Source organism: Meles meles, chromosome 3 (assembly GCF_922984935.1).
Source record: "Meles meles chromosome 3, mMelMel3.1 paternal haplotype, whole genome shotgun sequence".
In the NCBI taxonomy this organism is placed as follows: Eukaryota; Metazoa; Chordata; class Mammalia; order Carnivora; family Mustelidae; genus Meles; species Meles meles.
Window position 1 is genome coordinate 152,749,711 of NC_060068.1, and position 18,577 is coordinate 152,768,287.

Genomic DNA, 18,577 nt, shown 5'->3' on the forward strand with positions numbered 1-18,577 from the left:
TCTTTCCCCGACCCTATGAGATTCACAATGCAGAACAGCATTTCAGAGACCCTAAAAAGCCTACATTAGAGAAGAAGCCAGTTTAATGTCCTTTTCAGCGGTGAGTCCGGACTTATTTGTCTGTGGAGCCTTTTATTCTTCATAATATATGTTACCATCCTAAGGCTTTTTGAGAGACAAGATTGGATGACCCTGAAATGTCTGTCCTAGCCCTGAGGTCCTTGTGCTTCCTAGACTAACCCTCCTCCGCAGGATCCCCCTTCCCAAAGTGAATTGATATCTGAATGATCTACTTTCCAAGTGTAACTGACATTCAAACATGGAAATTGAAAGAGATCAAAGCACTCAAGCTATGAAACAGAATTCCATTGGGATAGGCAAGGAAGCACTGACTATTTAATCTGCTTCTGTAGACTTCTAGAAAGTTCTGAAGGAGGAAATGAAAACAATATGAGTAATCCTGAGTCTTAGTTACATTGGACTTAATGCATTCTAAAAATTTTGGGTTTATAGAAATAAAAGTAAGTCTTAAGCTAACAATAAATTAGAGTAATAAATACCATCAAAGTAGATGGTATCTGATAAGTAAGATAATGCTAAAGGCACTGATTATGTGCTGGTTGGGTTTTGCCCACATGTTTTTGCATATTGACTCCATATTCTTAGGTCACAAAACAGATTTATCTCTACTTGATAAAACCAGAATGTTTAAAAATATTCACAATCTTAGTACAGTTGCTGTGGGAGAGGTGAAGAGAGGAAGAAATCTACATTACCTGGACTTTATTACTGGTTCCCTGACCCATCTGGCCCTCCCCCAGCATTCATACAGAACGGTTTTATGTGTTTCAAATAAAACTCATGTTACAAACTAAGTGGTATCCTTTAGCACATAATTTTTACTGGAAAATAACTGAACAATATTCTTCCATACTGCCACTCAATAGAAAAAGAAGGAAAGAAAAAAACCAAAAAGACATGTTCTCAGGCTTTTAAAATGATAATTTGAAAGTACAGTTACTATGAGAGGAACATAAGGTATGAAGGAGGATGAGTCTGGTACAGGCATGGGATCAGGGCACAAAGCACAGTGTCATACAGACATGAGAGGCCATGGGTGCGCACAGGGGATGCTGAAGTAGAAAGATCAATAGGAAAAGGTTTGTAAAGAATCTGAACTTGAGTTGGGTCTTTGAAGTGTGTAGGAACATAGAGAGCAGTCAGGCTGAAAATAAACTGGGTCCTATTGTAGGTCACTTTGACAGGCTGGCTAAAGAGGCTTATTTTAACAGAGGGGACACAGGAAGCCACAGAGAGCTTTGAGTGGGGAAGTCCAGGGATTCAGCGGGCTGGAATGGTTTTCGAGAGACCAGCTTCCTGGGGAAAGCTCAGCTGTGGAAGTCAGCATATAAGAGCTCACCTTCATGCAGACCCCTCTGTGGCTGCCTGCTTCCTCCTCTTCCTGGAGCTCCTTACGAGCCAGGACTGCCTTTCACCTCCATGTTATCAGTGCTTATCTCTCAGGTAGCCCAGATGGTGGCCAAGCAGACCCAGCGTTTGACAATCCAACCAAGAATTAATGAAGTTCTGACCGAGGGGGCAGAGGAGGAGTCTCACGTCATCCCATTGTAGTCTGTGAACTAGACTCTTAATCCCGGATTAACAACAAACCCAACCTGAGGAGAGCCTTATACATTTTACTTATAGGCTGACTATTCAGAAGTCTAACATTGTGGCTCCTGTTTGGTGTCCTAAGAACTTCTTCTGAAGTATTTGAAAAGGAGAACTCTACCAGCTGTGAACACCCAACTGTTCTAACCCAGAGGTGGCTCATCATAAATGAATAAATACTGAAATCACAAGCTTTTGTAATATATTTTGTCCTATCCTTTGATTGCTAAAGAGCCCTCCATCAAGAGATCTTCCAATCCATTTCTTTGATTAAAAAAAATTTTTTTTTAATTATAAGCTCGCTCTTCTGACAAATTCTTCCAATTATAAAGAGAAAAACTGGCTTTTAAGAATTGTGTTTTTATATCTAACAGTAAAGGAAACCAAAGATAGAATACCAGTTAGCCCTGATTTAAGACCTAAACTTCCAAAAAAATTGTTCTTTTAAAGCCAAGGAGGCCTATTTGAGCCCCCTTTTTACTCAGTAGTTTGAGGATTTCATATTCCCTTGAGGTTGTTTTTGTCCCAGTGATCAAAAATATTTAGTAAGCTGCTTGGGGTAATGCTAGACCTCTAATTTCCATCTCAGGTAGGCATCTTTGACTCTATTCTTCCGTGGCTAGCATAGATGAGAAGTTAATGGATCAAAGTCAGTCAGAAGAAAGGTATGTCAGTTTGACAGCCCTAACCCAGGGTGAGCCCAAACTTGTTACGTCACTGACCTGAATAAAGACATGTCAGATTTTTCAAATTTGCTGATTTTTGGTTGAGAGGGATATCTTATCTAACAGTGGAGAATGAAAGTAAGATTGGAAGGGACTAGATCTTATAGAGTTAAATATTCGGTATGTTTTTCAAATTAACTCTAAAGCCACATTTCTACTTTATACGTGAATTAAAGATTATATTGTACATAAATTAAAGATAAATTAAAGATTAATTGAATTTATCCACCAAATAGTTGAGATTACTGTCATGACCCCGGCGACTCTAAGCTGTATTATGAAAAAAGGCACAAATATGAGAGGTTAATGTGATATGTTAGAATATATCAGCATTTTGAGTGTCACTTTCTTCTTTCTAGAAAGACACAGATGAAAGGATGTGTCCAGAGGAGATTAGGATGATGGGAATGAGAGATCCAACTTGACTAGCCCCTTCAAAAAGATCCTTAAATATTTAAAGGGGCATACGTGACAAGCCATATGAATGGTGGGAAAATCTGTTTTTGCCCTGTAAAGGAAAGACCAATTATAGGGAAATATATTTGACCTTAGACTTTGTCACAACCAGCAGTATAAAATATTGGCCAGCGAATTTGCTCATTTAGAGAGATGCTGTTACATGACTCTGACGATATAATAGGTGGGACCATGCCTCAGGTGGGAGGCTGGGTTACGCTTCTGAGGTCTTCTCTTACATTCACGCTCAATATGCTTAGATAATTGCTTAGAGTGACTGGCAGTCGATTCCCTTTAAGACTCGCAAAGGCAGGAATGGGAACAACAAGGGTCGTGAACGCAGTCTGCAAGGGTGAGCAGACACATGACTAGAGTTTCATTTTAACGAAAGGCCAACAAAGTGGAGACCTAAATAAAGGGGCAACAAGGCGGGGAGGGACAGGGAGGACCTATTCCACCGCTAGTAAAGAAATGTACTCAGGGAGGTGATGGGAGGAGGTCACAGTTAACCGGTCTGTCAAGGTCAAATTCTAACGGGAATTTTGATGATCCTGATGGTCTTTTGTAGCTTTCTCATGCGAAGTCACAACATGGACTAACACTTTCTTTTCTCTCTTTTTTTTTTTCTTCCCAAATATGATAGGAGAGCAAAGATATCCTGTTAGTGGATCTAAACTCTGAAATCGACACCAATCAGAATTCTTTAAGAGAAAATCCATTCTTAACAAATGCCATTACCTCCCGCTCTCTTCCCCGACCAAAGCCTCAGGCATCTTTCCTGCCTGAAAATGCCTTTTCTGCCAATCTCAACTTCTTTCCCACCCCTAATCCCGATCCTTTCCGTGACGATCCTTTCGCACAGCCAGACCAATCGGCACCCTCTTCGTTTGATTCTCTCAAATCTTCAGATCAGAAGAAAGAGAATTTGAGTAACTTGTCTACTCCCCTGAGTCACGGGCCCCGGAATGGGGATGTTGATTACTTTGGTCAACAGTTTGACCAAATCTCTAACCGGACTGGCAAACAGGAAGCTCAGGCAGGCCCATGGCCCTTTTCAAGTACGCAAACACAGCCAACAGTGAGAACTCAAAATGGGGTATCTGAAAGAGAACAGAACGGCTTCCATATCAAATCCTCCCCGAACCCTTTTGTGGGAAGCCCTCCCAAAGGACTGTCTGTACTGAATGGCGTAAAGCAGGACTTGGAAAGCTCTGTCCAGTCCTCACCACATGACTCCATAGCCATTATCCCACCTCCACAAAGTACCAAACCAGGAAGAGGCAGAAGGACTGCTAAGGTGAATTGTCTTCTCCACATATCCATTGGCAGAATGCATGCTCGGTACCAAAGGGTGGTGTGACGCAAGCTCTCTTTCCTGCTGCTCTTGTAGTTGCCTGTGTGGCTGTGAAGTAGAAGGTGGGATAAGGCACATCTTTCTCCAGGAATACCTTCCTCTGATCGCCGCCTTTGCTAAGCTGCTCACTCGGCAGTGTTTTCACACCCTGCTTTCCGTTTGCATGTCTTGTCACTTATTATTAACTAAACACGAGTTTTTCCATTTTTAATGCTGCTATGCTTCTGTACCTCTGGTAAGTTCGATCGTCATATTCTGGAAGGGGAGGGCAAGGGTTCTTTGTGATGCCTTGTGTACCTTCCCCACACTAACACACGCCCCACACACCCCTCCTGCTGCATTAATGGCCAAGGTGGTGGTGGAAAATGCTCGAGTTTGCCTCTTCTTTTCAATGCTGACTGAATGATCCATTGCTTTAAAGGACACTTCATTATTTACTAGTACCACTTCATTGAAAAGCAATTTAAAATGTGGTTTCTCTGAATATATCTTTAAAAACCTCATTAGAGTATGCAGGCTGGCCTCATAATTAGACTATAGTGTCATCTTTACATAAACCGATTTAAACCTAGTAGAATAATCAAAAATATGTAGGTTGCTTATTTATTTATAGTTCTCCTTTCTTTCCCAGCTTCAAGCTTTTAGAGGATAAGGAGACTAGACAGATACAAATGTGTAAATGAGTAAAATAGATTTCACCTTGAAAGCCCTTTTTACCTCAGTTACCAAGACCAAATATTCTGTCCATTGCAGGGACAGTCATGGGGGGGGGGGGGGGCAGTCAGAGGTGGGGGAGGGGAGCTTTGGCTTTTTGTAGTAGTTTACCAGTAAGAGGAATAAGTTTTCCTATGTGTGGTTCCCAAATCTGAGGTACAGAATAGGAGACAGAATAAAGCTGTTTTTCGTAATTACTGAATAACTCTTGTGTCTCCCTCTCTGCCCTGTCAGTCTCCAGCAAAAGACTTGCTTGCATCAGACATCTTTACCCCTCCTGTCTCAGAAGCTCCAGGCCAGACCTCACCTACAGGACAGTCCGCAACCCTACAGACCAACCCTCTGGATCTCTTCAAAACAAATGCTTCTGCCCCAGCGGGACCCCTTGCAGGTCTAGGTAGGTGCTGAGAGATGGAGTAAGACTTGCCTCTGTTGCTTTCACTCATAAGATTATCATGTGCAGGAGGAAGGCACTTCATATCCATAGAGGCTCCAGGGACAGAAGATGTGAGCATCCCACTTTTACTTCCGTAGACCCCACCTTCATTTGGTACCCTTGACTTGCAACTGAAATTTGGCTCCTGAAGATGGCATGTGGAAGGAAAACCATTTTCAATATTGCGCTTACCCGAGCCAGCTGGCAATGGCTTAGGGAAGACAACTCTAAGGGATTCTGATGATTCAGACCAGCTTCATTGGAGAAAGAAGATAGAGCTGAGAGAGTCTTGTCTATCATCCATATTGGAAAAACTGGTGACATGCATGTCTGCCACACAGTTTCCCATTGCTAGATCAAAGCCCTATCTCCCAGTGAACTGATATGCTTCTTGGATAGGGTGTCCTGTCTTATCCCTGAGAGGGATGTAAGTTAAGTCCGAAGCAAGTCTTGGGTTCTTAGCCCGGCTCTGCTGGGCATACGATGGGTATGAGACAGGCATATATGCTGATCGGTCTCTGAATACTTAAGCCTCAGCTGCTCCTTGCCAATATTTTGGCTATCAGAGTGTCTTAATAGAATTAGAAGACAGATGCTAGAAACCTGATGTTGAAAAGAACACAGAGATAAGGGAAAAGATAGGATTTTACCAGATATCCAGGCCGTGTGCCAGTGCTCATTCATAAATGTGTGGAGCTCATGTGAGCCACTAAGCCATTCTGTTGCAGGACAGTGGGGGAGGCCGCTTGGCTGAGGACTAGCCCTGCCATTGTTTGCCCACAGCCTCCAGTTCCTTTCTGCCTCCATGGTACAGTCTTCAGAAACCCCGACAATAGGCTTTGCTATCCTGCTGGGGATTCTCTTTATTTTTCTCTTTCTTGGCACCTCTACAAGCTCCCAACAGACTCTGTCGTGGGAGGGGGTTGAGGGAGCTAGCTAAGGATGAAGAGGAACTCTCTTCCCCCATTTTGTAAAATTTCACCAGGGCTCTTGGTTTTCTCTGCCTCCTGAGGAGTCAATCATCAGGACACTGTTTTTTTTGTTTCCCCTGCTGCTTTCCTGCAAAGGAAAATATTTTCATTTTTTTCATATTAAATCTGTTTAATCCTATCTGGAGTATGGCGGCAAGAGGGGGTTTTTACCCAGCCGTTGAGTGGCTAAAATCAGTGCGGGTGTGGGAAGTCAACTTGTTCTTGCATTTACACCATCAGGACTCTCCCCCAATACTTCATGTCTCTTGCGGACTTTCCCTTTTTTGCATCGTTCCCTTTCCTGCCCCCCAAGTGGAGCTGGTGAGTGCCTTTTCCTTGCAGAAGGGTCGAGAGCTTCCATGCACTGGCTGCAACTACATCACATCTCAGAGCTTGACAGTCTAATATCAATGCCCCAAAGAATTTTTACAGCCAATATTTAACAAGTCAGCTCGAAAATACAGCTGGACCCTATAACTGTTAATTTATTCAGACGAAGTGAAGCTTTTTGGCTAGGTGCCCCTGTTGAGGCCTTGGGGTATACAACTGCAGAATACTGATGATCCTTCCAAGTTTGGACATGGGACTCAAACTGAGCTCTACAGTATAGCCCCTGTCCACTAGCAGGGATCCTCCGCCAAACCATGGAAGGTTGTAGGTCTGGCTTCCGCTAGACCCAGCTGGGGGACTGTCTCTTCTGGAGAACTGGGGGTGGGGAGAGGGTGTTGTAGAAAGCTAAACCTTCAGCTTTGACTAGCTACCCTGTGTTTTACTTTAGCGTCAGAAGGTAATAAAATTAACTTCGTACACCCACACTTTTCTTTTTCCTTACCCCTTGCCTCTACTTTCTCCAGCAGAGCCTAAAATATCTTGGAAACACAATGCATGAAATCCATCAGATGGGAATGAAGGCTGACATAGGCATGTACTGAGAAAGCCTTTAATTCCTGGCAGATAAAATATTTTTCTCTTTAACTACCACCACTCCATCTAATACCATCTCTGAGTAAAGCCGTACATTTTCCTAAGGGAAGGCAAGTCATCCAACATGAAAAATGATAAAATCCTACCCCATTTGCACATCCAGTTGGCATAAAAGTATCAGTGAGTGACTCTGGCTTTGGTTAACAGAATTTAAATAAATTTGCTTTCAAGTGCTAGCAATCACTTCTCTCAAACCCAGCCCACTTTTAGAACCCCATAGTATAGAATGTGAGAGGACTCTTCTCTTGATGAGTTGTGAAAAGAATACGTATGCTCTTTAGTGTAAATCAAGTCTAATTTCTGTAACTATGAAATAAGTATTTGACTTTATTTTGACTTTCCATAGTCCTATCCCTTGATGCTAAGGAGGCAGAACAGGAGAATAGGGCATTAGATTTGGAGCTGGTATGCCTGAGTTTTAGTCTCTATTGTCAGAGACTGTGGGCTTCCCCCATTTTAATAATTAATATTCTTGTACCCAGTTCCCTAACCTCAAAAACAAGGCATGTTAAGTTCGTAAGATGACCTTTTCTGAAACCTACCACTGTCTCTGAGCACACCATGTATCTCCGTGGCCAGATGGTTAACCTTCATGATGATACGGTTGAGTCAAGTAACATCCATCTCCAATACTCATAAAATTTAAGATAGAATATCTTGGTACATCAGCCCCTGAACACCACTTTCCAAAATATCTCTCCGTCTAGAAACAAAAACATTCCTAATGCAAGGTAGACGTTTGGGGGACTTCTCTTAGTTCAGTTAGAAAATGTTCATAACTAAAGAATGCTCTTATTCTACAGCTCAAAGCAAGCAGATTTTGAGAGGGGAGCATCATTCATGAGCAGATATGAGGCTGAATTTAGGTTGGTGGCAGTCTGACGGGTCATTAATATACTTGGGAAGAAGCAGGAGAGAAAAATGTCCTACATAGGAGAATAAGATATAGGGAATGAGTTTCTCAAGAAGAGGGGGAGAGCATTGGAGAGACCTGCATTTTAGTGACTTCTTCAACTCTTAATCAATATGGTGAAGACACAGGAGATGGAGCCATTGCCCCACAAAGATTAGGTGCCTGGACACAGGCAATTAGCTACCTCACGAAGTTTTGGGGTTTTTGTGTTTTGTGTTTTTGTTTTTTGCTCTATATTGTCTTCTCTCCTTCTCTTCTGCTTTGAAGTATTGTGTCCTGACTTCTGGCAAGGCTTAGTGAGTGACACATGGCAGGAAGCACTTTTCCTTGAAACAGCTCTCCCAGGAAAACCAGCCTTTCCTCCATCCTCCATGTCTATGTATAAAAGTCTAAAGCTATCTTGGCATCAACCAAATTTTATCGCCCTTTTATATAGCTGTGTCAACCTTGGCAGCCTTTAAAAGCAAAGAAACTGAAATGGTTTCTTCAGGATGCAAGCATGTTGAGGCCTAATATACATGCGTGATAGCTGGTTTCCATGAGACTCCAGACAGGAGCCAGCTGCCACATGAAAAGATCGAATTGATGACTCAGAGTACCCAATGGATTATTTTAATTAACTGCTCCGTCATCACTAGGGTTTGTTTATGTAAATGTATTCACTCAACAGATACGCTCATGCTATCGACAGGCTCTGTCCTAGTTGTTTGAAATGTATCAGTGTTATAAATGTTTTCATGACCAGGTCCTAATGGCGTGTATTACCCTTCTAATGAGAAAAGTTTAAAAATCTGTGGTAGAAAGAAAGGGCTTCAAAAGGCAACCAATTTTTGAACGCCAGCTATTCTGTATTAGCTAGTTAATCTTTAGACTGATTTCATCTCTCTGGGCCTTTTTTCCATGCCAGCCTTGAGGCTTAAGGAAGGTGTTGGCCATGTAGATGCTTGGTAAATGCCCTGCCCCTCCCCCTCCCCAGAGTTGTGTTTCCTGAAACTCAAAAATCCTCTTCAAGTTTGTATCCTGATAAGTCCTTTCTTCTGCTTCCTTCAGGTGGTATACCAGTTAGCCCCCCTCAGGCAGGACCGTGGAACCCAGCATCTTTAGTCTTCAATCAGTCCACTTCAGTGGTCCCGGGAGCCATGCTGAGTGGTCAGCCTTCAGGATTCAGTCAGCCAGTAGTTTTCACCACAAGCCCAGCTATTCCAGGTTGGAACCAGCCTTCATCCTTTGCAGCCTCAGCTTCGCCGCCAACCCCTGTTGTGTGGGGCCCATCAGCATCTGTGGTACCCCATACTTGGTCCTCAACAAGCTCTTTGGGGAACCCTTTCCAGAGCAATATTTTTCCAGCTTCTGCTGTGTCTACCCAGTCCCCTTCTATGCTCTCCTCTCTTCTGGTTGCTCCTCCTCAACCACCTCCCAGAACTGGCCCTCCAAAGGACATCTCCAGTGATGCCTTCACTGCCTTGGACCCACTTGGGGATAAAGAAGTCAAAGAAGTGAAAGAAATGTTTAAGGACTTCCAACTGCGGCAGCCGCCTGCTGTGCCTGCAAGGAAGGGAGAGCAGACTTCCTCTGGGACTTCGAGTGCCTTCTCCAATTATTTCAACAGCAAAGTTGGCATTCCTCAGGAGAATGCGGACTATGATGACTTTGATGCTAATCAGCTGTTGAAAAAGATCAATGGTAAGCTACCCACTTCTCTGTCTACCATACCAACAAGTATTTCTCCCATCATATGGGCCCACAGAGTCTGTAGAAGAATCCTCTCCCACCCACCAGTAGCCTAACTCTTGCTGTCTTTGGTAATCAGTGGTTATGGAGATAACTTGACAGTTACCTTATGGAGAAAATGATTTACCTTAGATATTTCTAAGGACTGGCCCAATACTGCCCTCTTGTGGCAAGTCCTAGAAGGGCTGCCAAGAGCTCTTGAAATTCCGTGGGTTGTGGCGCTTGAAAGGCTCTGTAACAGAGCCTAGGCCACACTCCCCCGCCTTAGCGAGGGAATTCTGAATGTCTTCCACTTCAGTTATATATGCACAGCCTCCTCTTCGGATGAATTTACCTTTAATAATCACCAGGAGTTCTAGTATTTTGTGGTGATTTTTGTCCCATGATGTAAATTCCAAAGTATGGAACTTAATTTCTGAGATAATCTTGACCGGGGGCGGGGAGAACGGGACGGGGGAGGGTGGGACACGGGACAAGGGACTTTTGCTTATATCTGGGAAAAAAATTGTCTACTAACTTCTTGGTGTCTTTTGCCTTCTAGAACCACCAAAGCCAGCTCCCAGACAAGGTTCCCTGCCAGTTACCAAATCTGCTGACAACGCATTTGAGAACCCCTTCTCTAAAGGTTCTTTCAGTTCATCACAAGCCTCTGTAAGTATCAACTACTAGAAGCTGTTGCTCCCAAGTACATGCCACATAGAGCTACTTTGTCGTGAATTAATCTTGTTTGTATAATAACTCTTTGGTGCTAAAGGATGTTTAAAGAAGATTTATCATTGAGAACCATCACAGTGAAAACATCATCTCAGGCTGGGGAGAGAATATTTTGGTAGGGACGACTATCCTGAGCTTGAGAAATGAATGCCATAGAGAAAAAGTCCCAAGGACAAATCTCACTTTGCCTGGCTCCCAAAACCATTTTGAGAGAAACTTGAGCCAAAATAATATTATCTTTCAAAATCTTTCAAGGAATTCGTTTCCTGATTTCCTGCCCTCAGTCCTTTAGCTCATAAAAACAGTACCTTTCATTTTGGAGAGGCAAACCTATGAACTCTGATTTTTATGTAAATAATAAATACACATCACGAATTATAAGCAGACAGACACAAATCATTGTAGACCCACACATCTGATTTGTCTGTGACCTTTGAGAAGTCTTAATTATAGGGTTTTTTTCCTCTGTAAGTGTAATTAAACGTATTGACTGGATGGTTTTATCTTCATAGATGGCTTCTCAACCCACATCTTCTGATGTATATAGGGATCCTTTTGGAAATCCTTTCGCCTAACTTCTGTAAGTAGAAGATCCTATGAAGCTTAGGTTTGGTAAGAAAGCATGGGACGGGGTGAGGGTGAAATTTTAATTTTCGAATTGTTACAAGGTTAAATCTTTGTAACTTAGAACTAATAAACATGGAAATCTATGCTTAACTAACTCAGTAATGACTAAGCTGAGCACTTAAGAGTAGAATTCTTTTACATGTTACAAAACAGTAATATACCCATGGGGATATGGATTTCTATCATATCCTATGTTTTTGATACTTCAGAATAACATTTTTGCATAACAATAAACTTATATAACACATAATAGCTTTCTAGTTGTTTTGTTTTGTTTTACCTTCATACTGAAGCGACTGCAAAACATCCTCGTAACTACTTGGTTTCCTACAGAAGTTTCGAAATCCAAAGACCGTTTGTAGCTAAGGACAGGTCCCCTGAACAGAGGCCACCTCCCAGATCAATGTATTTCTCTGTGAGGAGTCTCACAGTTAGTCTAAAATAGTCTGAGGCCGTTCAGTCCAGACGTGGTGACAGCTGCCCTTAACTCCTTCAAAAGCAGCGTGTGAGCAGATGAGTTTGCAGGTTCATCTTACTAGTAGATTTTATCCCAGGTGAGTTATTAGGCGTAACTGCCTTAGACCGAGACCCTGGGAGGGCTCAAGTGACCCTTTCTTTATCAATCATGAGTGGAAGCAACTCTGTCTGATTTCAGAAGATTGAAGTTAGTGGAGGAAAGAAGGCTTGGCTGCATTTTAGAGGAGGAAGGGCATAGCTGGTGGGGGAGACCAAGAAAAAGAATGAAAGGAACCAAACCTGTTATTTTCAGTCTTGCCCCATCCAGGTGGGACTCCTATGAACTCTGTCCTGACCCATCTAGAATTTAATTATTTTAAATAGAGAAATATCTCAGATCTGACGTGAACAGCACGATTGACTTCATTTGCAATTTGGATTGTTTTCCCTCACTTGACTTCTAAAATTACAGTGTTTCTTAAAGTGCTTTTCTGGAAAGTCCGCTTCAGAGAACAGGCTGAGGTTATGGAAAAAGCAAGTTCTGGGGCCCCACTCCAGCCCTAAGAAGTCCCTCTCTGATGCTGAGGAAAAGCTCCAGGTTACAAGCAGCCTGGTGTTTTCTAATGCTGATAGAACAGTGTAATATAATGAAGGGCTAGAAGTCTTAACAGAGACTCATTCTCGCCCTCGTCTCCAAGGGAGGCAAACATGGACAACTGGAAAGGAGTAAAATGCATCCAGAGTCTAGGAGGATTTTTTGCACTAAATTGCATTGACAAGAGGTCACCTTGGAGGCCCTTTCTTTCTTAGGTCATGAAGGATTTTTCTTTCTTAGGTCATGAAGGTCATCAAGGAAGGATTATTTTGGTGAACTTGCTTAACTTATAGATTGGGGGTTGGGGAGCATGATCATGGGAGAAAATAACTAACATTATTGAACATTTGTGTGAATCACTTTACTTCAGGCTCTGCATTTATTATCTTATTTAAGTCTTTCACATCAGCCCTAGGAGATACTATTATTAAGTTTTAAATGATGACTTGATATTTAATACATTGATATTTAACCCCAAAATTTTAACCATGGGATTTTTTCTTCTCTGCACTTCTCTAGGAATTTGATATGCTGACTATCCAGAGGAACAAAAAGGTTGGCCTTAGTAGTCAAGGACAAAGCTAATAGCCAGACGACCTCTGCTCTCGTTCCAGCTTTGACATATTATCTGTTGCCTTGTTGCTTGCTGCCTCTTCCACTTGTAAAATGCATTTTACTTTTCTGTTTAGATTAAAGCTGAACTGAATCCATGGCTTTAAATAAATTAAGAATCTAAATTCTCTAGCTTAAATGTAAATGAAGTAGTTACCCTACTTGAGCCATTGCCTAGTGTGTTCCTAGAACCTTCTAGAACACTGTACTGTGTACCCTCTGGTTGGGAGATGCAGCCACCACAACTCCTCAGATGACACTGTTTTGAATAAATTTTAAAATCCTTACTGTTCAAAGTTGTTTGGGGGTTCTGTTTCACAGCATAAATCCAAAAGGTTATAGTATAACAAAACACCTCCTTAAATCTTGCTTCGTATCAACATTTATAAAGAATTTTTAAAGTAAAATTGAAGCAAGTCCAACTTCTCCTTAGACACTTGGGAATCTGACACAATTAAGAACCTTTTTAAAAATATAACTTCTCTTTCTGAAGATTGTTTTCTCTCAAGGACAAGATTGTTCTTTTTTTTTCCCCCTGGTCTCTTGCTTGATAGTGCAAATGAGGGAAAAGTATTATTTGTCTCTCCTCTTCTCTTCCCTATGATTCTTTTTTCAGTCAGTTTTGCTCCCAGATTCATATAACATTACTTCCCTTCCACAAGGAACAGTTTTATGGGGGAAAAAAAAATCTAAGGATTCATGGATCTGAAATGTCTCTGCCTTCTCAATAATCACTAAATCCCATAACTAGAATTGCAAATGGACACAACCTTTATCCTTTCTATGGAATAGGAGGCCATCCTCTTGATCTGAAGTTCCGGAAGAGCGGTTCAGGTTGAAGAAAATGAAAGAAAAACTGAACTCAACTGGGCGATGAAGGACTGTATTCTGGAGAGCCAACACATCAGAAACTTCAATGTAATTGTGCCAAATATATTGGGTGCTTATATGGGGTCATGCTAGACCCTTATCAAGTAACTGGAAAACTCGCTTGAAGCCACAATCTCCTAGTTAGTAGGAAGACAAATGATGAATGGAGGGGTGGAGTGAGAAGCTGTAGAACAAGTATTTGGTGTTATCATTGAAAATCTAATGTGTGCAGTATTTTTCTCCTCATAACCTTGGAAACTCTCCCAGTTCATTTCCAGTCATATCGTTAGCACAGTTCTGAAGGATTTGTCCTTGCCAAAATGAGTTTCATTTTGTTATATTCATGTTGTGTTTTTAAATGTTTTCTCTTGACCCTTAATGCTCAGGTTCTCATGGGTGTTAATCAACCATACAATGTTACCTTTAGGTAGAAGAGGAGGATGACTGCTCAGGATCTAAACAAGATGGCGGCCTCGTGAGCCTTTATTGATTAGGCCCAAGTAGTCCAAGCTGAAGTCCTGTGGTTTTATGTTTAATGGTAATACTGATCATGTATGGCATAATTTTCCATCTGGCTTCCTACTCAGTAATTATAAACACAGTCCTAAAATAGTATTTTATATGTCCCAATACCTGAATGTGCTCAACGGGAGGCAATTATATCTAGGTAGTTGAATTTTTTTAAAGTAGACAGATTTTGAAAAGGATGATCAGCCACACACTGCTTTGTACATACTTATTTTCCTGTGCACTTTTCTGTATGCAAATAAAGCTATAAATTTACTCATTTCAATAAACTGGAATGGCAGAATCTTGTGCGTTATCAGTTTATTCTTACAGTTGAGCCCTATTTCGAGCTGATGTATAAAATATAATCAGTCCAAGGTGAGCAAATATTAGTGCATTTTGGGTTGTCATAAAGAGAAAATGGAAATCTGTGAAATAAGACCATGAGTAAACCATCGTCTGATATCTTTTCATGCCTTATTCTCTTCTCCCTGATCTACACATATTCCCTTCCTGAGAGTTTAACAGGAGTCCAGTGGATTAGACCTGTATCAGAACAGCCACTACTGACATCTAGTATAAAAATCATTTATTAATGAACTCTTGGTTCACACCTTCTACACTTTGCATCTCCTTGTTCTTGACTCAGCCATGTTTGTCCTCACCAAGACACAACTGTGTGGACTGATGCGGGCTGGTGTAGGCCACTCAGGAGAACTTCTGCGTGAGGTGGGAAAGCCCATGATCAGACATCTTTAGCACAAGGACACTCTTAAATACTCTCCCCTAGGATAAAAGCTCAAGGCTCCCATTTTTTTCAAAAAGACCTAGATCTCCTGGGATGATGTCCCTGAGGCAGGATTTCCTTCAGTACAAAAGTCTTGATCTTGGGGCACCTGGGTGGCTCAGTGGATTAAGCCACTGCCTTCGGCTCAGGTCATGATCTCAGGGTCCTGGGATGGAGCCCCACGTCAGGCTCTCTGCTCCGCAGGGAGCCTGCTTCCTCCTCTCTCTCTGCCTGCCTCTCTGCCTAGTTGTGATTTCTCTCTGTTAAATAAATAAAATATTAAAAAAAAAAAAAGTCTTGATCTTAAAGTTTTCTAAGGCTTAGGACAAACTTGGGAGCAGGTGGGTGTCCTTGACGAGTATTTATGATTATAGGTCGTTCATTATTACTGCTTTACCTTTCCCTTTAAGTGAAACATTCAGTCTCTTTCTACCAACAATAAGTGGAATACAGAAAAACAGGTTCCACACAAAAGCAGCTTCCAGTAAGCCACAGATGTGCTGGAGAAGGCTGCTGATAAGAACATGTTGCACAAATTATCTGGCTTATCCAAATGCTCTGCAGTGTGTCTGACCCACTGAGCCGGTGCACTGTTTCCATGTGGCTTAATCTGTAAGATCTTGCCAGAGGTTAACCCTTGCTTACACGAACAAGGGGAGGACATTCATTTCAGTACCATAGGAACTACTGTTGGCCAAGCAGGGAGAGGTGCTCCCTGAAGTGTCTCCACAAAGAGAAGCAGATCCTCTTCTTTACAAGTCTGTTGAGTAACAGTCCTGGTCAGACCTGTATGTCAGAAGTTCAGCTTTTATCTAACCCTATTATACCTGGAGGCAGGTTTCTTTTAGGCATCAGATAGCTCTAAGCTAAAAGCTGAACTTGAACAGCACCAGGCCCCTAAATTCTTCACCTAAAGGCAATACGAAGGGAGAAGGTATTGATTTTATCAACGTAATCTTGCATCTAAGAAGTGCTTTACCATTTATGCAACATAATTTCATTCTATTGATATCATAATCCCATGGGGTGGGAGCTGTCACTGTTCCCTCTCATCTAAGAATGGCATTCATGCTTTAAAATCCCTTCCAACTCTTGAGTGATTTCTGTGGTATTTTGTTGTAAAACTGCCTTGTGGTAGGGATATCTTTTCAGTCTGTGATTTCAAACTGCTCCATCAAAATGTTAATGTCTAGAGAAAGCAAAACACATTCTGTGTCTTTCCTGTGCTGAAAGCAGGGGGGCCGGGGTGGGGGGGGGGGGGGTGCGGACAGAGGATGTAGCTAACTCAGAAGTTGGTTGACCCTGCAAAAACTGATGAGTGTGGACTCTGACCCATTTTCCCGGAATAGGTTCGATAGAAAGTCTTCTAGTAAAAGCCAGGCACTCTCTAAAAGTCCCTGGTAAATATTTAAGCTATTACCATTGGAGGAAATTGCTAAATAGTAAAATATCTCATTCTTGCCAGGAAATGTTGTTTTTACTAACTTTCTTCTATTAAAAATAACTAAGACTCAGTTCTAAACTGATATGCCAAACTTAGACACACACAGTGTGACAGCAGCAGCCTTGTTAACATGTCCTAATTATAGCCAGGCTGATGGCCAAGGGCCAGCCATGTGTCATCTCACCCAATGAGGGCCTGAGCCCCTTGTTTGTCCTTGCTTTTCTGGAATTATGTGCTTAATTACTAAATCTCTATTGTGTGCTGAAATCATACGAGTGCCAGTCTCCAAGGAGATGACAGTGTGGGCTACTCAGTGGCAAAGAAACTGGGTTTCCACCTTGACCAAAGTTGAGGTGGTTATAAAAGAAGGAAAAACACCTGACTCTGAAAGTCTCGATGACTACGTTTTCTTCTGATGTTATTTACAGAGTTTTCTCTGTAACTCTCTTTTCATTTGGTTAACTTCAATCACTATTATTTTACCTGAATTTTAAGAAAGTGAAATTATTACCATTGTAAAAGTTACATGATGACCTGACTGGGCTGAGGCTGAGCTATGGATGGTTTCTGGGGGTGTGTCTGAGCATACTTGTCCCAGATAACCTACCAACACTGATTGATCATCACAGAGCCTTTTGTTCAGGGGCAGCTAAGAAGAGTGTTGGAACATAGCTAATGGAGAGGGTGGGGGAGGGGAATGGAAAGCTGATATGATGTTTGCCTCCTTACCTCCCTCACTAGCCTGAGAGACTGGCCTAGACTTGATGATGGAAATGATAGAGCTAGAAGCAGGAGGAGTTGTCTTTTTTTGTTGAAAACCTCTGAGAACAGGCTGGCACATTATAGCCCACGTGCCCATTGATAATGAATGGACTACATCAAAGGAAAGGCTCACAACAGTTAAAATTACTAGTGGGTTATTTTCTCACATAAAAAGTCCAGATTGATGGTTGCTGGTATTGGCTGAGCAGCTCAACAAGGCCCTCAAGGACATGGTCTCTATTTTAGCTTTTCACCCCAAATTTTGTAGCCTTTTGACACTCTATTCTTGTGTTTATTGCCTAACGGTCACGAGATGGCTGTACAGCTCCAAATTTGACATCAGTGTTCAAGGAGGGCAGAATGGGAGGAAGGGAGGAGGACGGGAAATCAAGCTTTTAGCTTTGTCAGCCTCTATAGTGAACGTAGTGAAGGACGAGACATGGCTGGCTAAATAATTTCTGGGACCTAGAGCAAAATACAAATAGAGGATCCATTGTTCATAAACCAGGAGAAAAAGTGCCATTAAAGACATTGATGCATGACATATCCTTTCTTTTTGCAACTTTTTCTTATTATGATATATTTTATTTGCTATTTAATGTTGTTCTAAGTAAAAAAGAAATGAAATTTTAAAGCTTTCATGTGAATTTTATTGATAATCTTTAGCTGGCAAGTGCAATCTCTAAAATTATACAATTTGTATTTCATAACTCATCCATGCCTATATATTTAACATAATATGTATTTCATTCCTACCAGAACAGTAGAAACATTGCCTAAAACTAACTCAACTGTTTTAAATTCACTTCTTGACACATGAACATTCTACCAGTCAGTACATGTTACCTTTAGTTACCAATAAGTAAAGAAAAATGGTGGAGAGAAGAAATATGCGTGACTTTTTCTTTCCCTTTTTATGATTATTTTCAGCATAAGTAGATGGCTAATGTGGGGAAGTAACACTACTAGTGTATCAGAAAGATCTGATAGTGTTTCTTGTTCATTTGTGTTTCTTCTTATATTGGGAGTCAGTTCTGATTCAAATGGAGAGTGTGACCTCTCAGGTTTTCACCTACATGGTGCTAGGCATAGTACGCCAATCTTATACTCACTTTTGCTATCACTCATTGAACTCCCACACATCATGGGTCCACCTGAATTCCATGTTCAGGGGACAACATAAGCATTGTGTGCAAATGTGGTAGTGTGGAGGAAGGGACACAGTGTACATTTCCTCTGCTCATGGGT

The 18,577-nt window shown here is 41.7% G+C and overlaps 1 protein-coding gene across 3 annotated transcripts in view; it reads left to right on the plus strand.

The window, feature by feature from the left end:
* The window catches only part of DAB2 (DAB adaptor protein 2), a 50,487-nt gene extending 35,847 nt beyond the window's left edge, over positions 1-14,640 (plus strand). For 2 of the 3 annotated variants that reach the window (XM_046001198.1, XM_046001201.1), the window contains 6 exons: positions 3,496-4,149; positions 5,155-5,317; positions 9,275-9,907; positions 10,497-10,606; positions 11,182-11,249; positions 12,867-14,640. In XM_046001198.1, the coding sequence (XP_045857154.1) occupies positions 3,496-4,149; positions 5,155-5,317; positions 9,275-9,907; positions 10,497-10,606; positions 11,182-11,244 (1,623 nt within the window). In that variant the 3' untranslated portion in view covers positions 11,245-11,249; positions 12,867-14,640. The remainder of the gene's footprint in view (positions 1-3,495; positions 4,150-5,154; positions 5,318-9,274; positions 9,908-10,496; positions 10,607-11,181; positions 11,250-12,866) is intronic. The other variant, XM_046001200.1, reaches the window with a different exon arrangement.
* The last annotated feature ends 3,937 nt before the right edge of the window (positions 14,641-18,577 follow it).